The 27,286-nt window shown below is 33.1% G+C and overlaps 1 protein-coding gene across 1 annotated transcript in view; it reads left to right on the forward strand.

Annotated features, from left to right (window-relative positions):
• The window catches only part of NBEA (neurobeachin), a 628,524-nt gene that overhangs the window by 239,605 nt on the left and 361,633 nt on the right, over positions 1-27,286 (forward strand). The window contains exons 31-33 of the mRNA XM_059996030.1: positions 9,519-9,673; positions 11,923-12,049; positions 25,887-26,014. Coding sequence (XP_059852013.1) covers positions 9,519-9,673; positions 11,923-12,049; positions 25,887-26,014 — 410 coding nt within the window. The remainder of the gene's footprint in view (positions 1-9,518; positions 9,674-11,922; positions 12,050-25,886; positions 26,015-27,286) is intronic.

The following is a 27,286-nucleotide window of genomic DNA, read 5'->3' on the forward strand; positions in this document are numbered from 1 at the left end:
TTTTTAAAAACTAAAAAAAGGAGGGGTATAAAAGGTAGGAAATTGTTTCTTTTTTTTAATAGTTTGGAGGTTCATTCATATAGTTCCTTGGATGTTCCTTATGCCAATTCATACTTGGTTTGTGTTCCCAGGATATATGTGTATGTGTGCTTATGAGTTTATATAAGCATAAGCATGTAAGTATTTGTATATATCTATAAATCTTTATCTATAAATAAATGGTATAATAATTTAACTTGGGGTCATAAATTCTATGTTCCATTTAATTTTTAAGTTCTCTACCTAAATTCTGTTAAAATATAAAACAGTAGATACAGAGAATCATTGTAATTTGCATAAGAGAATCCAGTGAAATAAACATTAAGTAAAATATTTCTGTTCTAATTTGGATTATCGTTAGAACAGTTTTTTTCATTAAAACTTAATGAAGCAGTCATCTGAGTGCCGATATTCTTAGCTACTCAAAATTTATTATACTTTTGAGGATATTGCTTTACAAAAAATAGAACTTTCCACTTGTTCCTGGTAGCATTTGTGCAAAATGCAATGAGAGTGGAATCATTCTTCTAAATTGCATAAGCAGAAATGAAATCGAGGAGCACAAAGCATATTTCAATTCTTTTTAGGAGAAGGGTCTCCAGTGTAGTTAATATATGCAGTAGCTCAAGTACTATCAAATGTAAATGATGAGGTGATATTGATGAAAGGAGGGGATTGAGGTCTCAGGGGGCGCTGATGACGGATTGAACAGAAGCGGCCTTGCACTGCACGTAACTCAAGTCTGTCGTCTTCAGTGCTCAAAGCCATAATGGGAGGTGGCAGTCTGAAATGAGTTGCCACGGCAAAGAGTATTATTTTTGAAATGCTTTCACACAAATCACTAGGCCCTGCATACAACTTAGTTTCATGCTTTAATGTCATCAGGAGGCACAAATTGGTGTGTCTAATTGTTTGCCACCTGCCAGGAAAATGAGCTGCCAGCCAGCCAGACGGGTTTGATTGTCTGTCAGCCATTCAATAGATTGAGAGTGACAACATCAAAAATTTAACTTCAAACTCTGGAGCTTTGAGCAGCTTTTCTGAGACATCATCCCCACAAGTGCTTCTGGACAACTGCATTTTTCAATTATATTTCCAATATATTGCTACCATTTGCCTTATCTGTCTTAAGGTAGCTATAATTACATTATGAAGTATATAAACATATTTCTGAAGCACTAAAGTCTGAAATTCAAGTTATGACATGTCTTTTAACATCAGATTGAATTCCTTGAAAATAGGATCCAAGAAGACAGGCTTTAGAGGCAAGTCTTGAATACTTACAGTTTCAAACACAGCATTAGCATGGGTCTTACTCTACCAATAATGTATTTTTCGTTTATATCTTTAGTTGAAAAATAGCTGTAAACTCAGCCGCTCATTTCTTTGTAACTAAATCATACATAATAATATTGTACAATCGCAGTGGAAATCACCTAGGATTTTCCTTTTGTTAGCCAATAGTTTATTTGTTCTATTGAAAACGTGCTAACAATGTATTCTTTATACTTATTCTAGATTGTAAGTTTGGGAATAACTTCCTAAAACAACTGATGTTAATTGAGTTATGTTAACTTATGTTTTACATGTGGAGTTTCTCCTCACTTAGGATGGCACATTGATGAATTTCAGTGTTTTGAAGTTTGTAATATCGTTTTCATTCGGTAAATTGCAACATCAAATTTTAGAAACATTTAGACTTAACTAAAATAAACCTTTTTCTTTTAGTATTAAATCTTTCATCAGGTTGTATTATGAAATATTATATAAATTTTATCTATATATATGGGAAATGCTGATTCTTTTTCTTTCATTTCCTCCAGTCATCATCTATGCAGATTTAAGTATATGTCTTTGATTACAATGAGTGGCCCTAACAAATGTATATTTATGCATTGTAAAGCACTGAAAATCCTAGACATCCGCTACTGTCATTCTATAGATGGAACACACTGTATGTGTAGAGGAAATATGATTATGAAACTACAAGAGTTTTTCTACTGTTTTGTTACTATGAAGCGAAGAGGAATATTTATCGTGGTTTTATTTCTAAGAGAAGAGTTTAATAATCTCATAATAGAACTTATAAATCTGGTTGCAGAGTTCCCCAACAGTACTGTCTCTTGTGGTAGATTTCTGTGTAGATCTATGGTTTATAAAATAGCCTCGCTGAGCTGTATTTTTTTCAGGCATCAGTAACTCTGTAACTTTTAGATTGAGGGAATGCTTTTCTCTAAAACCACCAATTAAGCTTTACCATGTCCTGTAAACTAAAATTTAACCCTGTATATCCAAATGCTTTTAATCTTTTGAGAATTTTGTATATATCTGTGATTTAGCTCAGTCTTAATTCTCCAGGGATTCCTGAGACGCCCCCTTAGTTTGGACAAAAGACAATAAAAAAAGGCAGAGGACAATATGCTTCTCCATACATTTTAACTGTCGTTATATTTCAGAAAATTATCTTAAGTCTGGGATATCACAAAAAGCTAGTAATTGTGTTGCTTCTCTGGCTAGTATACAATGATCTTATGATTTATATTTCATCCTTTTTGATTTCACATACCTGCTTGTGTTTCAGTTACTGGGTTTGATATGTTCGGGCAAATTAGTTTGTATTTTTTCCCCTCAAACTTTTAATATCCTTGCTTCCAAGTGTTTCATTCTCTGAAAAAGAAAATCTCTGAAATAAAAAATATTTTGTAAATATTATGGGACTAAAAAACAATATATATAGCCTTCATATTACTGAATCTAAACTATAAGCTTAGTCTAGGTATTCTCTCTCTAGTTTTTTAACATTAATGTTTTAAATATTAGTGCTAAGGATGACAATTTAGGATAAATAAAAAAGAAATGTTTAGTAGAGATGATGGAATCCTCCTACATTGATTTCTTTAAGCTTAGAATTAAGTCAGAATATGAAAACTTACAATTACTGCTGAGTACTTCAATTTCTGTTCTTACAGTTTTCTAATTTTTTTTAAAAAGTGTTTTGATTATATCACTTAAAGGATGAGCAAGTAAATGTAAGCTACATTGATTAAAACTCTGCCAGCCTTTACAATTGAAAGTTTCTATGATACCTAGCCACTGAAATCCCAGCTTGTATTATGCTCCAAGTACCCTGGATATAGTATTTTAAGGCCAGTTGCCAGAAGATGCATTTTTGACCCAGCATGGTTGTATCCTAATTTCCCCAATGTTGTTGCCTTTTTCTCTCCTGGCATTTCCACAGACAGTTCAGTGAGCTGAAAAAAGCATCTCTCTTTAAAGGGTGGACTAATGAAACACTCAGTTATTTTTCATACATCCTCTTTCTCTACGGGTATTCTAAATACTTTACAAGATAGCAATGAATAAATCATGAAAACATCATAAATAAACTTGTGATTTCTAATGAGCTGCAGTAAATTGTAATGTCAGCTTAAAAGCAGAAGTAAATTTTTTTTCTTCATAGTTTCAATTTTTTCTTTCAAGATAAATGTTTAACAACAGTAAGCCTTGTTAGATAAAGAGTAATAATCTAGAAATTAGAAGAAATGGCTATCAGTAATGGGTCTCTGTAATTAGTTGTGTGACCCTTATCTATTCTCTTTGGTTCTCTGGGACTCAGTTTCCCAACATATAGAATAATGCATTATTTCCAAAAAGTCCCATAAAGTTCCAAATTCCTAGAATAAATGAGATGGCCTTACAGTTTGTCTCAAAAAGTGGCCGATAGTTATGAACTTGGTTAAAAGACCTGAAATCCAGAAAAGATTTGACATGCCCAGTTTCAAAGCTATCACCTGTTTCCAGGTGTTCCCCCACCAAATGCATCTTCCACATTTATGTCAGAGATGTTTTTCTTAAATGCAATACTGATGAAGATTTTGAAACCTTTTCTTATTACACAGTAAAGGATGAACTTCTTAGTTTGGAATATAAAGTCCTCATCTTTCACCAGCCGTAAGGATCTATTTGCAGTCCTTCAATCTTTTATGATTTTTCATATCTCTTTGCCTCATGAAGTTTCTAATATTGAACTTTCCTCTTCTTGGCTGATTCCCATTGGTCCTTTTCAATTCAGCTTACTCTTCCCTGATAAAGCTCATCCTTTATGTTTCTGAAAGTTCTTGTGCATAACTCTAATCAGAGTTGTTATTGAAATACATTGCAGTTGATTTATTTGTCTCTTGTATTTTCTTCAAGTATCTCTGACACGGGTTATGTCTTACTTGTCTTGGTATCCCCTAACTTGTCAGTGTAGTTGTATTCCCTTAACCTGTCAGTGCTCAGTAAGTGTTACAGAAGAGAGGGAGCAAGTGGAAAGAAGAAAGGAATTATTATAGGATCCATGAGTGAGATATAAAACTCACTTGTCTTAATAAGTCACTATTTAAAAGCCATTTCTTATCTTCAGTATCTCGCTTTACACTTAGGACAGTTCTTGAGGTGTACAGATCAAATAGTATCCTTTTTACAAAACTCACATAACTAGTTAATGGAGATCCCCAAGACTCTGTCTTTGGACCACTTATTCCATCTATTTGCATTGACTTCTTTGGTGATTTCATCCATGTTCCTGGCATTAAATAACATATAGTCTGATTACTACCAATTTTATGTCTCAGCCCAAACCTGTCTCCTAAACTGAAGACTCATCTATCTGATTGCTTATTCAACATTACTACTTGGATGATTAATAACAGTTATAAAACAACAACAACAACAAAAAAAACTGTTCCAACCATAGCAGTCCCTATCTTAGTTAATGGCAGTTCTGCCCTTCCAGTTGCTTAAGGCAGAAATCTTTACGTAATCTTTGACTTTTCTCTCATACCCACATCCAGTCTTCTGCAAGTCGTGTTTGTTCTGCCTTCTTAATATAGTCAAAATTTGACCCATTGTTCACCAGTTTCAGTTTGCAATTCTGATCCAAACTACTCGCATTTCTTACTTAGATTATTGTAGTATTCTCCTAACCAGTCTCCCCGCCATTTGCCTTTTCCCCCTTGTCTATCCTTAACATAGCAGCCAGCGTGATCCTGTTACAACCTAATGTTATATTGCTCCCCTATTCCTAAGCTTTTAATGGCTGCTGATCCCACTCTGAGGAAAAGACGGCATCTTTACAGTGGACTATAAGGACCTATGATCTGAGGCCCTGTTACTTCTTTAATCTCATCTCTTATATCTCTGCATATCACTCAATCTTCTCAAGTCACACTAGCCTTCTTCCTGTTTGCTATCCCATGACACTCTTCCCTAGATACCCTCCTGGCTTATTCATTCACCCTGTCAGTGTTTCCTCAAATACCACCTTTTGAATATGTCTTCTCTTAGCCAACCTTCCAATAATACTCGTTATTCCTGTCTATGCTTATTTTTCTCACAACACTTACCACTTGGTATACTATATTTAATCATTTATGTTATTGTATTTTCTGTCTCTCCCTATTGAAATGTAAATTCCATGAGGGCAGAGATTTTGTCTGTTCTATACATTGCTATATCTCAGAACTCAGAACAGTCCCTCACACGTCAGAGTTAAATGAATGAGCAAATCTTAAGATCACACCCCAAATCTATGGCTTTGAGATAGGATGAATTCAATGATGGAAAATTTTACACTTACATGTATTTTGTAATACACTCAATGTATTACAAAACATATAATTAATCACTCAGTGAAACATTTTGTTGAAGTGAATTAGATAGAATAGTTTTCTGGTTTGTGCTACTTTGATGATAACCTTTACAGCCTTGGCACATGTATAGATTATATGTAGTATAAAGGAATTTTCCACTTCTTTATAGTTTTCAGTCTTAAAGTTGTGGGACAGAAGTGTGAAATTGTATGGGAAAATATGGAAAGAATATTCATAAGATAGAATAATGCATTTTTTAAAATGTGTGTAGTGTAGAGTATTCTAGATATCCATCAGTATGACTGGCAGATCTAGTAGAAGAACGGAATATGTTAATAGCTTAGATTGTTGGCTCAACTTTTGTGGCTATATTTTTGAAATCCAGATAAAAATTGTATGCTCACCCTAGAAAAATGTATATACTCTAAAAATTTGTGTGTTTTTATGCACCCTAATGGGGTACCCACAATGGGTACATAGACTCCTAGGTAAGCCTTTTGATGTAGGGGGGGATAAGTAACCAAGTGGAAAATGTTGACTAAGATTTTGTAAAAGCTGAAAATTTTTACTTTCATATATAAGTAGTTGCAAATACATAATAACATTCCAGAAAATAACTAATACGCTATCAACACATACTGGCAAGTATAAACATTCAAATAATTTGTAAAATATATTGCTTAGGAGAGAGAATGGTCTGAGGTGTTAGGGAATGGGTAGTGTTGCTGAAGAAATGATATTAAGGACCAAAATGGACAGTCCTCTGATTCTAGATAAACAATTTCGGCATAATAATCGAAGGGGAAATAGTAGTTCTGACAAATACATAAAATTATGGATTGAAAAAGAATTGGAGAAATCAGTCAAACCAGCTTCCCACCTCTCTCACCACCACTCTTGTGACATGGTCGTCCTATCCCTTTGAACACATCAGTGTTTGGAAACTGGTGCTCATAAAAATTACTAGACAGTTCTTTACCCTGTTGGCCCTAATCTGGTATTTGGAGATACATGGAAATTTCATCTTGTTTCCTTGTCAAATGCCTTCAGATTTTAAAAAATTGGTGTAATTTTTTCTCACGTCTTTACTATAATTTTCTAGACTCTCAGTCTTTCCTGATATGACTTGTGTTCTAGATCTACTGTCATCCTAACTGTTCTTTTATGGACATGATGCTTTTTGTCATTATTCTTGAAATATGGTGCCTAAACCTATACATAGGACTTTATGAGGTCTGACAGTCACAAAGTATATCAGGATTATTGCTTCTTTGACTCTGGATACTGTTGCTGAGGTAGACCCAGATCGCATCAGCACTTTTGGGAGCCATAGCAATACTAATGATAGCTAAAATGTTTGGACCACTTATAATATTCCAGGTAAAGTGCTAAGCATTTTATATGCAGTATATCCTTTTATCTTTGTAACAATCTTATGAAGTACAAACTATTATGTCTTATTTTAAAGGTAAGGAGAATGGAGCTTAGAGAGATTTATTTGCTTACTACCTTAGACATATATATACTACCAAAGTAAAATAGATAGAGGTAGAATTCTAACTCAGGTCTGCTTGACATTAAAAACTGGGCTTCTAGACACTGTACTCTATTTATATCCCATGTTGTACTAACTACCAGACTGCTGAGTTTGCTGTCAGTGAAGTGTCTGGAGGCTTTCATGTCAATTGCTATTAAATCAGATGTTTTTAGAAGTTTTTTAGTAGAAAGGCATTTAATGTTGTTTGCATTTATTTACAAGCCATCATTACAGGTTGTTGAGATGAAAATTTTTTCCCTCATTCATATAACTAATTTTTCATAATACAGATCTCATACCCTCAGTACTTGACAAGATGCCTGTAGTAGCCTGTTACAGAGAGCTTTTGTACAAAGTTGGTAATGATCGGTTTCCTACCATCTACAAATTTGTCTCACAGCACTGTCAATCAGCCTGTGTTTCTGTATTTTATCCATAAGGATTTTAATGAGAGATTTAGGGAAAAATATTGTAGTTTTACTAATGACTTCTTTTCAAATCAAGAATTGATCATTTTCTCTTCTTTCTAGATAGGCAATGAAATAGTTTAGAAGTTTAGGGAAGACTTTTGATGATAAATCCAAAATATTAGTTTGGTTTCTTTTCTATTGATCTTTATGTAGATCACTGTAACTAAATACCTTATCTTGGAAGCAGAGAATTATTTCACTTTAGAAAATGGTAACAGTTATTAACATTTATAAGGCGTCTCATAATTGACAAAGTTCTTTTAAATACAGTCTCATTTAATTTCTCCAGTCATATGTGAAGTGGCATTTGTCTTGCCATTTGTACTGAAAAACTGAAATTTAATATCACATAGCTTGAGAGTGATTTAGTTCTCAAGCCTTAATCTTCTAACTCCACGTCCTGTATTCTCCATAATGTCACACTACCTCTCAGTGAAATAAATGAAGGTGTTCGATGAGGAATGATCAATGAAGGGATTGAAAGCATAGTGTGTGCTTTTGGAAATTTAATAAGATAGTTGAAAGTTCAAGGTTGAGTCTGATGAATTTGACACTATCCATTAAGGAAAAAAAAAAAGTATCCAGAAAGAGATAATGAAGATTTTTGTCACGAGTAAAATTATTTAAGATTATAATTACTTTGGTCACAAAAAAGTTTTAAATACCCCTAAAATTGAAAATAATAATTCTTATAAATTTAGATTTTTTGTATTGACAAAGTCATTTTTCTTTGAAAATCATTGGTATTAAGGAAGTTTAAGCCATAGACTTATTTGACAATGAGCCATTGATATAGTTTCCTTTAAGTAGAACTTTTTAATGAGAAAATTATAAAATATAAATACATTTAAAAGACCTAGTTTAGATTGGATATTTTTTACTCTCAGTCATTAGTTTTCAAGCATTATATTTGAACTTAAAATATCTCATACATCTACTTTCTAGATAAATAAGTTCAATGAGTAATGCTTGAAAGTATTTATTAAATGGAGTTGGAATGCTGTAAACTTTGAGAAAAATGAAGCTTCACTGAAAGGAAGTAAAGATATTTATTATGTTAAAGAAATAGTTTCTTTATCTTTTAAATTGACTACTATTCCCATCCATTTATTATTTAGGGTTAACACAGATGTTAAGTTCAGAAATGTTTTTTTTATGAAATTCATTTAAATATGCTAACGAAACATGAGGAAATTTTCAACTTCTAAGTTCACAAAGTTTAGAAGCTAAATAGATCTCTTACCAAATGTCTATTGTATCCTCTCAGTTCTCTTTCGTTATAATAGCATTCCTACTATGAAAAACAACTCAATTTTGTTCAGGAAAATAAAGTTTAATTTTATTATGCCATTAGTTGTTATTCCATATTTCTTGGCTTAATATTTAGCTTTACTATGAGGAAGCTTCAGAATTTGGCTTTCAAACGTTTTTATGACTATTTTCCACATTTAGAATATGACAGAGATAGGATGAACATTATATGTATGTATGTTTTCACACAAAAAAAATCCCTATATGCATATGAAAAATCTAACTTGAGCACGCATTTTTCCAGTTTTCCCAGATTCATGATTATAGACCACATGTCATCTTAAAAAAGATTTGCAAATTCTAGATTCTACATAAATGTTTGCCAAATGAATTATAATAGTTAACACACTTTACAATATATCCTTAATGTCTATATCCTTTTCACCAATTAAGTTGGGATCAGGAATTAAAAAAAAAAAAAAAAGCAAAAAGAAAGAAAAGAAAATTTGATGTTGATTACATGTATCTGCCATAGCAGGATTAGAATTCATCTTAGACCTTGTGTTATTTTTCATCATTTCTTGGCAGGAGTGTCGTGGTCCCTGTTAAGAAGCCCCCTCCAGGTAGTTTAGCCGTAACCACTGTAGGAGCCGCTGCTGCTGGAAGTGGGCTGCCAACAGGCAGTACCTCTAATATATTTGCTGCTACTGGAGCTACACCAAAAAGTATGATTAATACAACAGGTATTGTCTTTATCTATTTTTGTGATACCTCATCTTTTTCTTTCTGTTTTCTGTATCTTCATTTCTTCTGCTTATTTGATCTTAAAAATTAAAATACCCTGATCATTTAAGATTACCTTAACCTTTAAGAAGGTTATTCTTCATGTTATCTTTCAGAATTTATGGTTCTAGGGTGTACTTTTTAGTTTGAGAACACTGTGGGTTTTGTTTTGAGTCTTCTCAAAACATGATGCTATTTACTTTCAGAGTGAACTCAGTTTGCTGAAAGATATTTGGGGAGCAAAACCAAAAGATAATTTGAACACTGACATTTGATACATAAAAATTAGTAAATTGTACCAAGAATATCAAGGTATATTAAATATATTAGTGACAGAAAACAGATTTAGTGACATTTACTGGTTGAAACCTAATATGTATTTTTTACCAAGCTCCCCTGAGAACCTTGACGATATGCAAGAGCCTCAACTTGACAAAACGTGCATGTGAATAAGAACCATTGTTTGACATTGACTTAATTTATATACTTAGATTACAATTATATCCAATTCATTGTCCAACATTTTCCTAATAATTCTAGAAACAGAAAATTCCAAATCACTACAGATTTTAAAAGCCTGCCTAAAATAACCTTTTTTTTTTTTTGTAAATTTCCAGAAATGTTCCTGTTGATTATTAGCTAAATAAATCCTTACCCAAATCTTTGTGATTCCATTTTAGGTATTTATACAACGCAAGATGATCCCTGACTTTTCTTCCCTGACTATAGTAGCCTTCTCTTCTCCAAACTGTATAGCCTTGAACTTTTACATCTATTATCATTACTTAGATTATTCCCATTTTTATTAATTTCATAGCTCTTCTTTGTGCTTTCTGTATTTATCTTGTTTATCATACCACCTCAGTCTGACATATCATGAACAGCACATTTATGGGGTTGTAGTAAGTAGAATGTACTCTATCAAGCATATTTATGTTAGTAAATAAAAATCATTAATGGAATTGTGTTAAAAAACAAAACATCTTTGATTTATGTATAGATATATATATAAATATTTGTATCTGACTTATCTGAAAACTTTATATAAAGTTTTTTCTATCCAGTTTACAGTCTTACTCCTTATACTCATTCTGCTTTCTAGAAAAAGGAATAAAAATGTTTTCCTTTTACCGAAATGTATACTCAGAAAAGTGTTAAGATTTTTAAAATATACCAATGTAGTAGAAAGAAAAAATCTACATTTGGTGTTTATTGACTAAATCCTTACTCTTTAAGAGATAAGTAAATGAAAAAGCAAGTCATCTCTCTTTTATCTTTATTTGAAACAAGGTATGATATTTTCCTTTAATTCCTATTCTATGAATTAATAATAGATATGGGAAATGATGGTAGCTAGAAGTCCAGTGATAGTATAAAGCATATACTACAATAAAAAAATGTAAGTAATGAACATCCTCCTTAGAAATACATATATACAGATACACAAACACACACACAAAGAAATTGAGGGCCAACATCTAAACTGGACCCAAGACTCGTTTAGATTTTGACATATACATGCTGTGTAAGTGTTGTGAAAATCCCAGTTTTATGGGAATTAGTGTTAGATAAGATAAAGGTAAGATAATATTTAGGAACACTAGATGTCCCTCAACTCCACTGCTATTTAATATACTTACATGGTGTTAATATAGGAAAATCTGTTCTAAAATGGCGTCTTCATATCGTTGAGGAGAACTCATTATTTTAAAATCGGGTACAAATCTTATACTCATTATAGCCCTTCTTAAGCAATCATTTTATCAAAATAAGCACTGATGCTGCAGTGCCACAAATTTATGTTGAGATAGTTTATTGCAAATTATATCTTATATGATGAAAACTAAAAATATAACAATATAGCAATAAAAACATAAATTTTTCACATCTAAATTTGCATTGTTTTATCAGCCTCATTTTATCTAAAATTATTTTCATTTGTTGATGTCTTTTATTTATATCCCATTTGTAATATGTAGTTTTGTTTAGAGTAACATAAGTAAATAAACTGGATTTTAATGCAATAGCTATTTTTAATAATTATAAAGAGTTATTAGTGTACCGATGACCAAATGATTTTTTAATGGCCAAATTCTATTTTGAAATTCAGATGAATATTTTTTTCAAACTCAGATAGTAATGATGTAATGAAAATTATTTTGTTAAATAAATTTATACTTAAGGCTAAAAATTATTATTTTGGGAACAGGTGCCGTGGATTCGGGGTCCTCTTCTTCTTCCTCCTCTTCTAGTTTTGTGAATGGTGCTACCAGCAAAAACCTTCCAGCTGTACAAACTGTTGCTCCAATGCCAGAAGATTCGGCTGAAAATATGAGGTATACATAACTATTTGTTTTTTTACTCCTTTTACTCCCTTCCTCTCACCTCAAAAATAGTGAAACAGAATACATTAAATACAAAGATATAGTTAAGAATTCTTAAGAATGTTTAATTATGTATTTTGTGATTATATCTCATAATTGCAATGTTTTGATATTTTTAGATAGTTATTCATTATATAAAAATCATTTATTATATTTCAGTCTAAACTGAGAGATCTTGAATGGTTTTCATGATCTGACTTTCCTGAGTTTATAATCCATTGTCATATAGCACATTACTGTTTCCTGTAAGGTAGAAACATGCAAACGTGGCACCATGATAAAATTGGACATCTTTGGGGTGGTGAGTTTAAAATATAGACTTTCAAAATAAATCTGCAGAGTTATATATAACATATATAATTGGAAGTTGAATCACCAAACATTATCTCTTCTATCGCGATTAATAGATAAAAATGATTTGCAGTATCATGTCAGAGAGAATTCCTAGAAGAGTTTGACCAAAATGCTTGGAGTTAAATTGCACATATACATACACACAGTATGTGTGTGTATTCACGTTTTTAATTGAAGTGTAAAAGCTCAATGAAAGAACGATGTTATGTTACTATCACTCAAGGCAAGAAATAGAACGTTACAGGTACCACAAAGCCCCCACCTTTTGCTCCTTTTTTTGCCACTATTCTTGCTCCTCTTCAAATTCATCACTCTGACTTAATACTAGATTAGTTTTGTCTTTTTTGAATTTTATATGAGTGGAGTTGCACGGTATGTATTCTTTTTGTCTCTGGCTACTTTTTCTCAACATTATATTTATGAGATTTATCTGTATTGCCTGTAGCAATAGTTTTGTTCATGTTCATTCCTTAGTGGTTGTATACTACAATTTATTAATCTATTTTATTGATGATGGGCATTTGGAATTTTCCAGTTTGGGACTATTGCAAATAATGCTGCTTTTTTACATAACAGTGCTGCTTGTACATTACTCTTGGGTATACTACACATTTGTATGCATATCTGTTGGGTAAATAACTGAATGGAATTGCTGATTCATAGTGTTTGTGTATGTTCAGTTTTACTAGATAATGCCAAATGTTTTCCGAAGTGGTTAATGCAAGTTTACTAACTCATTAGCAGCGTATGAGAGTGCCTAATTTTTTATATCTTTAACAATACTTAGTATTGTCACTTTTACATTTTAGCCATTTTGGTAGAAGTATAGTGGTATTTCATTGTATTTTTAGTTTGTATTTTCCTGATAGTTAACAAGGTTGAGCACCTTCTTATATATTTATTGGTCTTTTGGTTTTCCTCTTTTGTGATTTCCCTGTTGGAATCTCTTACTCATTTTAAAACGTTGAGTTGTCTTCTTAATTTGTAAAGTCTCTTCTCCTTATGCATTTTGAAAATGAGCCCTTTGATGATTATATGTTGTATATATATCTTCTCCCATTCTGTGGCTTTTCTTATTATCTATGTGATATGTTTTGATCAACACAAGTTGTAAATTTTAATGAAACTCAATTTATCGAGTTTTTGTTTTTCGGTGCTTTTTATGTTATAGATGAAATCTTTGCCTACATTTTCCCCATCTCATCCTCTGGCTGCTTTATTTGTGCTTTTTATATTTAGATACATAGTTCATCTGGAATTGAGTTTTGTGAATTTTATGACGTAGGAGTACTATGGATGTCAAGATGACCCAGTGCCATTTATTTGAGAAACTCTCCTGTCTCCCATGCTCTGCCGCTTTTGTCACAAATCAAGTGTTCCTGTATACTGGATTCTGCTTTGGCACTCGATTCTACCCAATTTGTCTGTTTGTCTATCCTTGTGACATACTGTCATAATTAGCTTTAGGTTTAATAAGGATCAGTATCTGGATAAGTAATGTCTTCCCATCCTGTCCTTTTTTTTTTTTTCCAAGGAAGCCTAAGCTATTCTTGATGCTTTGCACTTCCATTTAAATTTTAGAATCAGTTTATCAGTATCCATATTGAAAACAACTTGCTGGGATTTTAGCAAGGAATGGAATTTATAGATCTGTTGCAACTGGAGTTATATTTCATTTATAGATCTCTTTCAATATTGTGACTTCCAAACTATGAACAGCTTCTATTCCTCCCATTTCTTTAGTTTTTAAAAAAATTTTTTTCCAGTAATGATTTTTAGATTTTTATGTAGAAGTCTTATATGTTTTTTATATGATATATTCTTATAATTTAAGTATTTTGTGTTTGTATCTTCGTTTCTCTAGTTTCCAAAATAAATTTATTGAGATCATTTGTTTATATTGTTTAAGCTCAATTTAAAAATACTCAATTTGACTGTACATTTTAACGAGTTTTGAACAGTTTATATGCCCATACAACCGCTACCGCAATGAAGATGTAGAATATATTTATCACTCCATATCGTTCCCTGTGCCCCATTTATAATTTACCCCATCCTTCCCCAGGCAAGCATTTATATGCTTTTTAATATCATAATTTAAATTTGTCTTTTCTAGGATTTCACATAGATGGAATCATATAGAATACACTTTCTTGTGCCTACCTTCTTTCACTCAGATTTTGAGATTCATTCATGTCTTTTTGTTTATGAGTAGTCCATTCCTTTTTTTTCTGTGGAACGCGGGCCTCTCACTGTTGTGGCCTCTCCCGTTGCGGAGCACAGGCTCCGGACGCGCAGGCTCAGCGGCCATGGCTCACGGGCCCAGCCACTCCGCGGCATGTGGGATCTTCCTGGACCGGGGCACGAACGCGTGTCCCCTGCATTGGCAGGCAGACTCTCAACCACTGCGCCACCAGGGAAGCCCAGTCCATTCCTTTTTATTCTTGAGTATTATTCTGTTATATGGCTATCCCACTATTTATTTATCTCTTCACTTGTTGATAGACATCTGGGTTTTTTCCAGATTGGGGCTATTATAAATAAAGATTCTATGGACATTTGAATTGAATACAACTGTATTGTAGACATATGATCTTGGGTAAATAGGAATAAAACAACTGGTTGAATAGGAAGTATAGGCTTATCTTTATAAGAAACTACTGAGCTGTTTTGCAAAGCAGTTGTATCATTTTATATTCCTTTCAACAATGTGTAAAAGTTCCATTTGTTCCATATTTTTGTCAACACTTGGCATTCTCAGTCTTTTTAAGACTTTATAATTTAAGACTTTTCTGGGTTATCATATCTCATTTGGATTTATTTTCCATTTTCCTAATGATTAAAGATGATGAGTTTTTTTTCTGATATGTTAATGGACCGTTGAAATCTTTTGCTATTTTTTTAAAAAGTAGGGTTGTTTTCTTGTGAAATGTCACCATTCTTTATGTATTCTGATTGTATGTCCTGTGTCAGATATTCCATTCTGTGGCTTATATTTTCATTTTGTTAAAATTATTTAGAACAGGAAGTTTCTAATTTTCACCAAGTCCATCGTTTCAAAAAATCTTTTCTTTTATGGTTTGTGCCTTTGTATCTTAAGAAATCTTTACCTAGCCGAAAGTCATGAAGATATTCTCATATATTTTCTTCTAAAAGTTTTGTAGTTTTAGCTTTTATGATTAGGTCTACGATCCATTTTCACTTAATTTTTGTGTGTGTGTGGTGAGGTAAAGTTTCAGTTTTGTTTTTATCCATATGTATATCAGTGTTTCAGCACCACTGAATTACCTTGGCACATTGGTATAAAATCAATTGGCTGTCTATGCGTGAACCTATTGCTGGACTCCATACTACTTCATGATCTATATGGCTGTCCTTATGCCAGTACCCCACTTTATTACTATAGCTTATAGAATATCCTGAAATCAGGTAGTATAAGTCCTCTAACTCTGTTCTTTTGACCATTGCTTTGACTTTTCTAGATTGTTTGCATTTTCTTATATGTTTTAGAATGGGCTTGCCAATTTCTAAAAAAAAAATCCTGTTGAAATGTTAATTAGGATTGTGTTGAATATTTATTTAAATTTAGGGAGAATTGATATCTTAATAATATTGAGCCTTCTAATCTACAAACATTGTCTATAACTCCATTCATTGAGGTTTTTAATTTCTCTAGCAACTTATTATAGCTTTCATTGTAAAGGTCTTGTACTTAGTTTTGTCTCTTTTTTTATTAGTTTTTCATGTCTTTGATGATATTCTAAATTAAAATTTTTACTTGGGCTTCCCTGGTGGCGCAGTGGTTGAGAGTCCGCCTGCCAATGCAGGGGACACGGGTTCCTGCCCCGGTCCGGGAAGATCCCACATGCTGCGGAGCGGCTGGGCCAGTGAGCCATGGCCGCTGAGCCTGAGCGTGCGGAACGGGAGAGGCCACAACAGTGAGGGGTCCGCGTACCGGAAAAAAAAAAAAAAAAAAAAAAATTTTTACTTTAAATTTCCAATTTTGAGTTAGAAGCCAAACAAAAAAGGATAAATACTATATGTTTCCATTTATATAAAATGATAGAAAATGCAAGTAAATTTTCTTAACAGAGAGCAAATTGATGATTGTCTTGTTAATTATATCTCAATAGGACTGAAAACAAAAAAGAAAGATTTTGTGTGTTGGTAGTATATAGAAAGACAACTGACTTTTGTACACTGATTTTATGTCTTGCAATTTTGCTTAATCCACTTAAATTTAGTAGTCTTTGTTAGATTGTTTAGACTTTTCTCAACTCAATATTATCTGTAATTTCCTTATTATTTTCTGTGTGAAAGATAATGTCACTTGTAGCTTTAGTGTTATTTATTCTTGTAGCTTTGAGATTTCACCGGTGGAGCCATCTCTGCCTGGAATATTTTTTTTACTGGGGAGGTTTTACAAATTAAATTCTTTCATTGGATAAGTGACTATTCGGATTTTCTGTTTTCTTTTTGCATCTGTGTTGGTCATTTGTGACTTCTAGGAATTTAGTCATTTTATCTAAGTTATTGGATTATTGCCATAAAAGTTTTTCATAATTTTATTATTATATTATTATTTTAAAACACCTGTAGGATCTCTAATGATGTTTCCTCTTTCATTCCTGATTTTGTAATTTATGCCTTTTCTCATTTTAGCATTATTAGAGTACCCATTGACTTTTCAATATTATAATTTTCCCCCCAGAAATTAGACATTAAATTCATTAATTTTTTTTCTGTCTCTATTACATCAAATTCCACTCTTTTTATTTCCTTTTAGTTATTTCAGGTTTACTTACTTTTCTCTTTCTAGATTTTTAGGGTGGAAACTTAGATCAGGAGTCTATAAACTACAGCCCAGGGACCAAATCTTCCTGCCATCGTAAACTTTATATATAAACTTTGTGTAAATAAACTTTTATTGGAATACAGTCACATCATTTGTTTATATATTGCCTGTGACTGCTTTCACATTACAATGGCAGAGTTAAGTAGTTGCAACAGAGATAGTATGCCCTAAAATCTTAAAATATTTAGTATCTTACCCTTTACAGAAAACATTTGCCAATCCCTTGCTTAGATCTTTGATTTTAGATTTCTTCTTTTCTATTACGAGCATTTAAAGCCATAACTTTTCCACTAAGCACTGTTTTAGCTGTATTTCAGAAATTTAATGTTGTTTTAATTTTCATACAGTATTTTCTCTAAGTTCCTCTATGATTTCTTCTTTGACTTCTAAGTGTTTCAGAGGTGACTTTGGAGATTGACCTTTCTCAGTATAATGCCATGAGGTCCATCCAAGTGTTGTGTGTATTAATGGGTCCTTTTGTATTTCTGAGTATTATTTCATGGTGTGGATGTACGATCGTTTGTTTAACCATTCACCCACTAAAAGACATTCGGGTTTTTTCCATTTTTGGCTAGTACCAAAAAAGCTACAATAAACATTTGTTTTTATGTGAACATACATTTTCATTTCTCTGGGATAAGTGCCCAGAGTGAGATTACTGGGCTAATATGGTAAGTACCTATTTAGTGTTATAAAAAATTCCCACCAGCAATGTATGAATAGTCCAGTTTCTCTTCATTTTCACCAGCATTCGGCATTGTCTTTTTTTTTTTTTTTTAAGGCCATTCTGGTAGGTATGTAGTGATATCTCATTGTGGTCTTCATTTGTATTTTCCTAATGGATGATTCTGAACATCTTTTTGTGTGCTTATTTTCCATTAGTGTGTTCTCTTCAGCAAAATGTCTGTTTATATCTTCTGCCCATTTTATAATTAGATTGCTTTTTCACTTTTGAGCCTTAAGAATTCAGTATTCTAAGTACACGTCCTTTTTCAAAATTGTTGTTTCCAAGTATTTGCTCCCAGACTGTAGCTCGTGTGTTTCGTCCTCTTAATAAAGTCTTTGGCAGAGGAAACTTTGCATTTTTATTGTAGTCTAGCTTATGATGTCATGTCTAAGAACTCTTCACCTCACCTTAAGTACTGAAGATTTTCTCCTGTGTCTTCTATAAAGTTCTGTGGTTTTAAGTAGTAGTTTTAGTTTTAAGTCGGGGTCCCATTTTGAGCTAATTTATGTGTAAGGTGTGAGGTTTATGTCCAGGTTTATATTTTTTCCTGTGAATGTCCATTTGTTGCAGCACCATTTGTTCGAAAGACCATTCTTCCTCATGAAGCATTTTTAAGATCTTTTAAGGCAGATCTAGGGTGGCCTTTATTCTTGGGCTAATTTTGCCACTTAGAAAGTGTGCTGGATTTCTCCTGAACGCTCAGTATATCTAAGGAGGTCCCTCCTTTTTGGCCAGAGGGAACGCAGACAATTCTAGACCTGTGTGAGATGTAGAAGATGCCTGTTATGACTCCTCCATAATTGTTCTTTCTTCAGAAGTTGTTCTACTCTAATCTTGGGAGCTTTCAGGCATCCCATACCTAGATTGTTACTCAGCCAAAGATTACTGTGCTCTCCATACACCTTCCTCTTGCATACTATGCCCTCCAAATTCTATTCACCTTTGCCTCCTTGAACTACAGTTTTAATCTTGTCAACTGAGAAAGGTTGCTGGATTCTGTATCTGCCCTAATATGGGAAATACCTCCATGTAGGAAATCTGGGTGATGGTGGGACTCACCTCATTTGTTTCTCTTTCCTCAGGATTTTGTACCCCACATTTTGTATGAAAATAGTTGTTCTCCGCATTTTGTAAAATTTTCTAGTTGTTAGCATGGGAGGTAATTGTAGACCATCTTAACCCCTTCAAGGTGAAAAGTAGAATTTGATACTTACGTTTCCTAATTTATCTATAATTCTTTCTAACTAAGCATGTATGGACAGTCATTTGATCCATGAATGTTGAAAGTTTTATCCCCCATTATACAAATACTTACACCTTTTTATTTCTTTTTCCTGACTTATAGTATCACCTAGTATCTCCAATACAGTTTTCTATAGAAGCGGTTAGAAAAGGCATTCTTGTCTTCATCTCAAATGAAAAGCTTTGAACATTTCATCATTAATTATGATGTCTCCTGTCTATTTAATAAAGATACTTTTTATCAAATTTAAGAATTCTCTTGTGTTTATAATTAACCAAGTTACCATCATTATGGGTATAGAATTTTATCTCTAAAGAGAGGGTAAGTCATGGAGATGACCATGTGGTTTTCCTCCTTTTTCTGCTAACATGGTCTATGATATTGACTTTTAATTTTAAAAATGCTAAACGAACCTTTAATTCCTGAAAGAAATCCAATTTCTTTGTGATGTAAAATCTGTTTTACCTTTTGAAGAGCTTATGTAAGATTGGTATTTTTTATTTGTTTTTCTTTGTTTTCTAAAATATTTGGTAGAGTTCACAAGCAAAGACATCTGATCCTAGATTTCCTTTTTGGGGAAAGTTTTTAAGTTAAAATGTTACAAGTATCCCCAGATTTTCAGTTTTTGTCCTGTGTAAGTTTTGGTAGATTCTGTTGGCATAATGTAGTTCATAATATTCTCTTATTATTATTTTAACATTCATATAATCTGTAAGAAAGTCCCTCCTTTTTATTCTTTTTTTTTAAATAAATTTATTTATTTAATTTATTTATTTTTGGCTGCATTGGTCTTCATTGCTACACGTGGGCTTTCCCTAGTTGCAGCGAGCGGGGGCTACTCTTCGTTGCAGTGCATGTGCTTTTCATTGCAGTGACTTCTCTTGTTGAGGAGCATGGGCTCTAGGCACACGGGCTTCAGTAGTTGCGGCTCATGGGCTCAGTAGTTGTGGCTCACGGGCTTCAAAGTGCAGGCTTAGTAGTTGTGGTGCACGGGCTTAGTTGCTCCACAGCATGTGGGATCGTCCCGGACCAGGGCTCGAGCCCATGTCCCCTGCATTGGCAGGCAGATTCTTAACCACTCTGCCACCAGGGAAGCCCCCTCCTTTTTATTCTTGATGCTTATTATGAGCTTGTTTCTGCTTTCCTTCCTTACTTCCAAGTCTTGGCAGTGATTAATCAATTTTATTCATATTGCCATTAAGAAACATTCACTAGAGAGAAGTAACAAGAAACTGTTAGGTTGAAGTTTATACCTTATTATCTTTTCCTTAGTGCAGTGGATCTTAAACATCAGTATGCAACAGAGTTACATGGGAGACCTGTTAAAACACATTGCTGAGCCAATATGTAGTTCTCGTTCAAGACTGAAGGCCTGAGAATCAGGAAAGTTGATGGTATAAGTTCCAGTATGGAAGCTGAGAGGCTCAAGACCCCAGAAGAGCTGATGTTTCAGTTGAGTCTGAAGGCCAGCAAAGACCAACTATCAAGTAGAAGGGGTTTTCTCTTATCTAGCCTTTTGTTCTATTCACGTCTTCAGTTGAATGGATGAACACACACACATTAGGGAGGACGGTCTGCTTTGTTCAGTCTACCCATTCAAATTGTAATCTCATCCAGAAACACCCTAACAGACACACCCAGAATAATATTTAATCAAATGTTGGGGCACCCTGTGGTCCAGTAAAGTTGACACATAAAATTAACCATTACATGAAGTGATCTTGGTGTGCTGGCTCTAAGAATACACTTTGAGAAATAGTGTTTTACGTGATCATCTTCTAGATTGCAGCATTAATTCCTGATTTATATAAGTCCTCTTCCCAGACAATGTATGGATCTCAGTGTAGCTTAACTTCATCTACTCCAAATTTGGCAAATACACTTATACATATGTGTATGCATGTGTGTGTGTGTGTGTGTGTGTGTGTGCACATAAAATTGTAAATGCAAGGGCTTCCCTGGTGGTGCAGTGGTTGAGAGTCTGCCTGCCGATGCAGGGGACACGGGTTCGTGTCCCGGTCCAGGAAGACCCCACATGCTGTGGAGGGGCTGGGCCCGTGAACCGTGGCCGCTGAGCCTGCACGTCCACAGCCTGTGCTCCGCAATGGGAGAGGCCACAACAGTGAGAGGCCCGTGTACTGAAAAAAATCAATTGTAAATGCAACAAGAGAATATAATTACTATTTTACTGGTCAACATATTTAGATTTATCCAAATTTTTATCATTTACTTTTGCTCATCATTCCTTTTTGAGTATCTGACTTACATGTGCTATCATTTTCTTTCTTCTTAAAGAACACCCCCTTTAGTATTTCATTTAGTGCAGGCCTGACACTCCTGAATTCCCTCACTTCTTGTTTAACTAAATATCTTTGAAATTCACCTCTATTTTTGAGGGATATTTTGAACCAAAGTAGAGTTTAGGTTGGAAGCTATTTCCTTTTAATGCTTTAAAGATATTAATGGGAAATTCTTAGCCATTACCTCTTCTAATATTGCTTCAGAATCATTCTGTTCTTTCTCTGGGATTTGAATTACACATATATTAGATATTTTCTGTATTTCTCATCTATCTATCTATTTCTCTCTCTCTATTATTCTAGTATTTCTTTTTAACCTTAGTCCACTTTACTAATTCTCTTTTTAACTGTTTCTAGTCTTCTGCATTCTTAATTTTAATTTTTGTGTAAGTACTAGAATTTCCATTTGATTTTTTTATAGGTTAATATTCTCTTCCAGTTTCCTATAGTGTTTTTAATTTTCATGTATGTGTATATATATGATAATAGTTGCAGCCATGGATTTTTATGTGTTTTTTCTCTAATGGATTATTTATAGTTTTATTCCTACAAATTACTTAGAATCTGTAAACCCCTCTAAATGAGATTTCCTTAATATAGGTAAAAACCAATATATGATTGTGTTTTTTAAACTAAACTCTTGTGTTTTAAGTCATATTGTTTTAATCCAGGCACTAGAGCTGTAGAAATTCATCTAAAGCATTATTATATCCTTTGAATGTTTAGTTTTCCTATCATTGGTCATTTTGTTAGAGTGGTTGATAAATTTCCCAAGTTGCAACCATAATTGTGTTCATGGAAATCAGTAATTCTCTTTCTTAAAAAAATTTGTGCTTACTATCAAGAAAAATAGCCAAAGTCAAAATAGCATCATAAGCATAGTTAGTGTGACTGAAGAGAATGAAAAAGAATAAAGTGGGGAGAGAGGAATGAGTAGCTTAAGAGAATGCATTTCAGCCTAGAGTTGACAAATTCTATATTTAGGTCCCAAGAATGTTCTAAAATATTAAGAAGTTATAAACAGATTATTAAGATTATAACCCTCACACTAGACTATGAAGGGCAAATTCCCCATCAAGTCTACATTTGTATTATTTCTCTGCACAAAATGTCTTAGACTAAGTGAATGTTTTTTGAATAAATGAAAACTTCCAAATGAAAAATTAGTACTTGGTGTTTTCCCTAAATTAAGTGAAATATGCTAGTTGTTTTAGAAAATAATTTGCCAAAGGACCTTGTTCTTTTTCTGGTAGCTATAGGTTCCTTCCGCTTTTAAAATGAAAATTACATTCAAGAGAAAGAATAATTTATTTATTTTTATAAGCTATAAAGTCAAAGAGTTCTCCCTTATTAAGATTTTAAAGAATTTTTAACATGTTAACAGATACATTTTTCATGTGCCTTGGGATTGGGAAAAAATAGTTTTATACTCTGTATTTATCTGAGATGATAATTGAAATAACAATATAGGCACAATATATCTTTTTAAATTTTTTTTTTAGTAATTGGTGGTTATCTGCCAGATGATAGAGGAGGGAGGGTATAAAGCTAAAATTTATGTTTATATCATTTCCTTTGAGAATTTAAATTGTGTAAGAATGAAGATAACATACTTTACACTATGTTTACTTTAAAACACATTATGATGAATCTATATGTCCATTTTCTTCACTATGAAAAAGTGATGATGCAACTTTTCCACTTAGAAAATTTTGTTTTTGCTTGATAGAGAAATCTGGCAGTATTATTTGATAATAATCTCCTGTATTTAAAACCTTTAATCTCTTGCTGGGTAAAATGTTAACATTTTTTTGCCCTTTATTAGAATATTTAAATTATGGTTGCAGAATGATTTATAAAAGCATCATTTAATGTTCTGTTAACATTTTGTAAGAAAATAGCTGCAAAAAGTCTTACTATAGGGATTCACTCACTGAGAAATATCTTTTTGTCCATTACCCTTAAGTAAAGGTAGTTAATACACATTTACATACACACATGTAATTAGTTGTATAGATTAATCAGTTTCTATTTGATATTTACTTTAATCACCAAGAACAGTACTTTTGCAATTCTGAAGCCTCTAAATTATTATACAGAAACCTGTAAAATATGCAAAAAAAATCTTAAACTAGGGAAAAATGTTTCTGACTTCAATTAGATAGTAGTATATTATGATCCAATAGTATAACTCTGATGTGAACCTCTATAAATCTAGAATTTTTCTAACGTAATTTTACTCAGTTAATCTTAAGTAAAAATAAATATTCATGCTTCACTCAGAATTCAGGTGCAAAAACAGTAGTAATTATATCTAGATTTTTCTCCTCTTCATAGGTTCCCTTTTACCATTCTTACTTACCTTTCCTTGGTAGAGAGGATTACTTTAGCTGAGAAGCTTCATCAAACATGATCCTGGAGATTAGAAAGAATGAATGAAATAATGGATCTAAAAAAGAAATTCTGTCTATATTCTCTAAAATTCAGAGCTAACTCATTATTATGATAATTATTCTGTGACTTCAGGTAGTCCTTCCTTTCCTAGCTGTTTTATTACAACTTAATAATAGTAAGTACTTTCATTAAAACAGTTTTTCTCAAAACGTGTTTCCTAAATAAGCAGTATCAAGCCACCTGAGAATCTTTTAGAAGTGCAAACTGTGTCGGTACACCCAAACCTGCTGAACCTCTAAGGCTGGGGCCCTAGCAGTTTGGGTTTAAACAGGCCTTGCAGGTGATTCCAACCTACACCAAAGATTGAGAACCACTGCCTTAATGTAGGTGTTTGCTCCAGGAGTAACAGAGTGGAGGAGAATATTGAAAACTCTTTGTCTTCAGCAAGTCTGCAAAGCCCCACCCAGGTCCTTTTTTCTTGCTTAAAGTTGTTCCTCCAGAATATTCTCTTTAAGTGTTTTTGGAAGTTACTAAACCTGAGTTTCCTCTGAGTTCTTCTTTCTCTAAAGCTGTTGACCCAAATAAGAGGAAGTAAACTTAAACTGAAGTGTTAATGATGAGGCTTTGTGTCCACAGAGGATTCAGATCATGCTCTTTCCAAGTTAGGAAAGAGCATCCTAGATTATTCCCTAATCCCTCGCTATTCACTTAAAAAAAGATGGAATAGTTCAGTTTTAAATATTAATAATACATTGCAAATTATTCTGTAATTACCTTTTTGTCATTTATGTTTTCCTCATACATAACAAAAATGTTGCTTAGCATTGTGGCAGAACTTTTATTACTGTAAAGTATTGTTTAACTCCTTACTGTACATGTCTTCTGTGTAGAAGAATGTGTGCTCATCTAAGATTATTATATTGATTTTGTTTTGGTTCAAATATATCAGAGTCACATTTTGTAAGATTAAATACAGATGTGTTCTATTCAAAGTAGCAGTTACAAGAGCTATCATTGTTGACCTCCCACTATGTGCCAAGCACTTTTCTATGCACTTTACATGCCTTAGCTCATTAACTTTCACCTGGTAGGCACTGTTACCATCTTCATTTTGCAGACATAGGAAGTCTAATGTCCCAAGGTCACCTAGGTAGCATACGATGGAGCCAGCATTCCAGTTCAAGCAGTCTTACTCTAAAGCACTTACTTGTAAGAGAGACAGTTGGATGTTACCAAATTATTTATTTGAGCAGAATTATTTTCTTTATCTGTGTTTTTACTTTTACATATCTTGCTCAAGGTACTTTCAAGAATGTCAGATAGTGCTTATATAAAGTCATATAACTTGAAATTTAATAGTCAGCAATATAAATAATGAATGATACAATGATTGGTAAATAAAAAGTAAGTGGGCTTATGAAATAGAAAACGCCTACTTTGGCAAAGCAATTCACCTGTATCATACTGAATTCAGTTATCCCCTTATTTGTCCTGCTTTTCAGGAAATTTTCAGGGAACTCTTGAGAACAAGAGCTCATTCTTTGTAACTTTCACAGTGACCCGTGTAGTAGGTATTCGAAACAGCCTTCTTTGGTGGAAAGAAGGATAGACAAAGAAGCCATACAGGAACTTCTTTTCTTGAAGCTCCTAGAGTTATGGACAGAATCTGTGGCCCTTGTGGGTGACAGGATCCTGATTCCTTTTCACAGTATAATCAATCTGATTTAGCAACAGTCTTTTGAGTAGCCTTATGACTGATGTGAAACTCTACAGTGTCCCTTCTACATGAAGCTGTTACTATTCAGTGGGTTAGAATTGGACTTTTATAATTTTAAAGGTTTTAATTTAGAAGTAAAGTTTATTTGACTTTTTATATTGAACCATATTTACTAGTCTTTATGTCTTAATTTCAACAGCATCACTGCAAAACTTGAAAGAGCTTTAGAAAAAGTTGCTCCTCTTCTTCGTGAAATTTTTGTAGACTTTGCCCCATTCCTATCTCGTACACTTCTTGGCAGTCATGGACAAGAGCTATTGATAGAAGGTATGATTTCTCTCTCTATTCTAATTATTTTAGTTTCCTATAATGTATCTATTAATCATGGCATAACTTGTGCTACTAGAGGAATATTTATTGACAGAAGAATATAAAGACATTGCTTCCACAAATTCTAGTAAGATATTCATGTATGCTTTCTCCTTATTCATTAAAAAAAAAAAGTAGCATGTTTGCTCAGTCAATGCTAATAACAGAATGAAGAACTTTGAAAAAGTGTTGGGATGGGAGGCTCTGGCCCTTATAATCCCAATCTATTAGGGCTGCTGTATATCCTTCATTAGGGTGGCATGTTTACTAAGCAATGATCTCTAAAATCCCCTTCTAACTCTTAAAGTGATGCTTCAAGTGACTTTTCTTATTCACACATACCATGTGTAATATGAGAATCCTTAACTGAGAAAATGTAAAGAAATACTTAACTGGGAATTGATGAAGCTGTTATCTACTCGTCAGCAGCTTAAATGGAGTGAGAAGGCAAAGAAGATAAATTAACTGTTGGGAAGATTTAATATAAGCATCTGTATTAGGAGCTTTGAAAAATATGGTTGTCTGAAGCCTTACTTCTTTAAACAGAAGTTTTGTTCTATAAATATTCATGAGCTTCAGAAAGGGGTAATCAATATCTAGATGATCCTGATATTGATATGAATAATGGCTTTAGGTGCTATTCCTTGAATTTAGCAGGTATATATATATTTATATATATGTTTATATATTTGCAAACATACATACACTCACAACACACACACACACACACACACACACAGACACACACATATTTGCTTTTTACGTCCTATTTACTGTTGGAAGTTTTCCTTACCTGTTCTGTCATTGTCTCAACTGCTTTTACACAATCTGTTTCTATTAGGGGAAACAATAATAGTTAATAACCTGAATTTAAACCCTTGTTTCACTGCTTTCTTAGCTGTATGACCTTTGTGAGTTACGTAGCCATTTTGTAGCTTAGTTGCTTTCTATAAGGTGTAGTCAATGATAACACCTCCCTCCCAGGGTTCTTGTAAGGATTAAATTGTATAATGCCTATAAAGCTCTTAGAATAGTGACACATGGAGGGCTATTCATTTTTTTCTTAATACAGTGTTCTTGCTCTAGGCCAAGTGCTATTAGATACTTGGAATATATTAGTAAATAACAAAGATCCCTGTCTTGGTCACCTTATATTCTATCAAAGAGAGAACATAAATAAATACTGAGCAAAATAAGTAATTAAATTATATAGCATATGAGGTGGTAAGT

The sequence above is a fragment of the Delphinus delphis genome, chromosome 18 (genome assembly GCF_949987515.2).
Source record: "Delphinus delphis chromosome 18, mDelDel1.2, whole genome shotgun sequence".
Classification (NCBI taxonomy): Eukaryota; Metazoa; Chordata; class Mammalia; order Artiodactyla; family Delphinidae; genus Delphinus; species Delphinus delphis.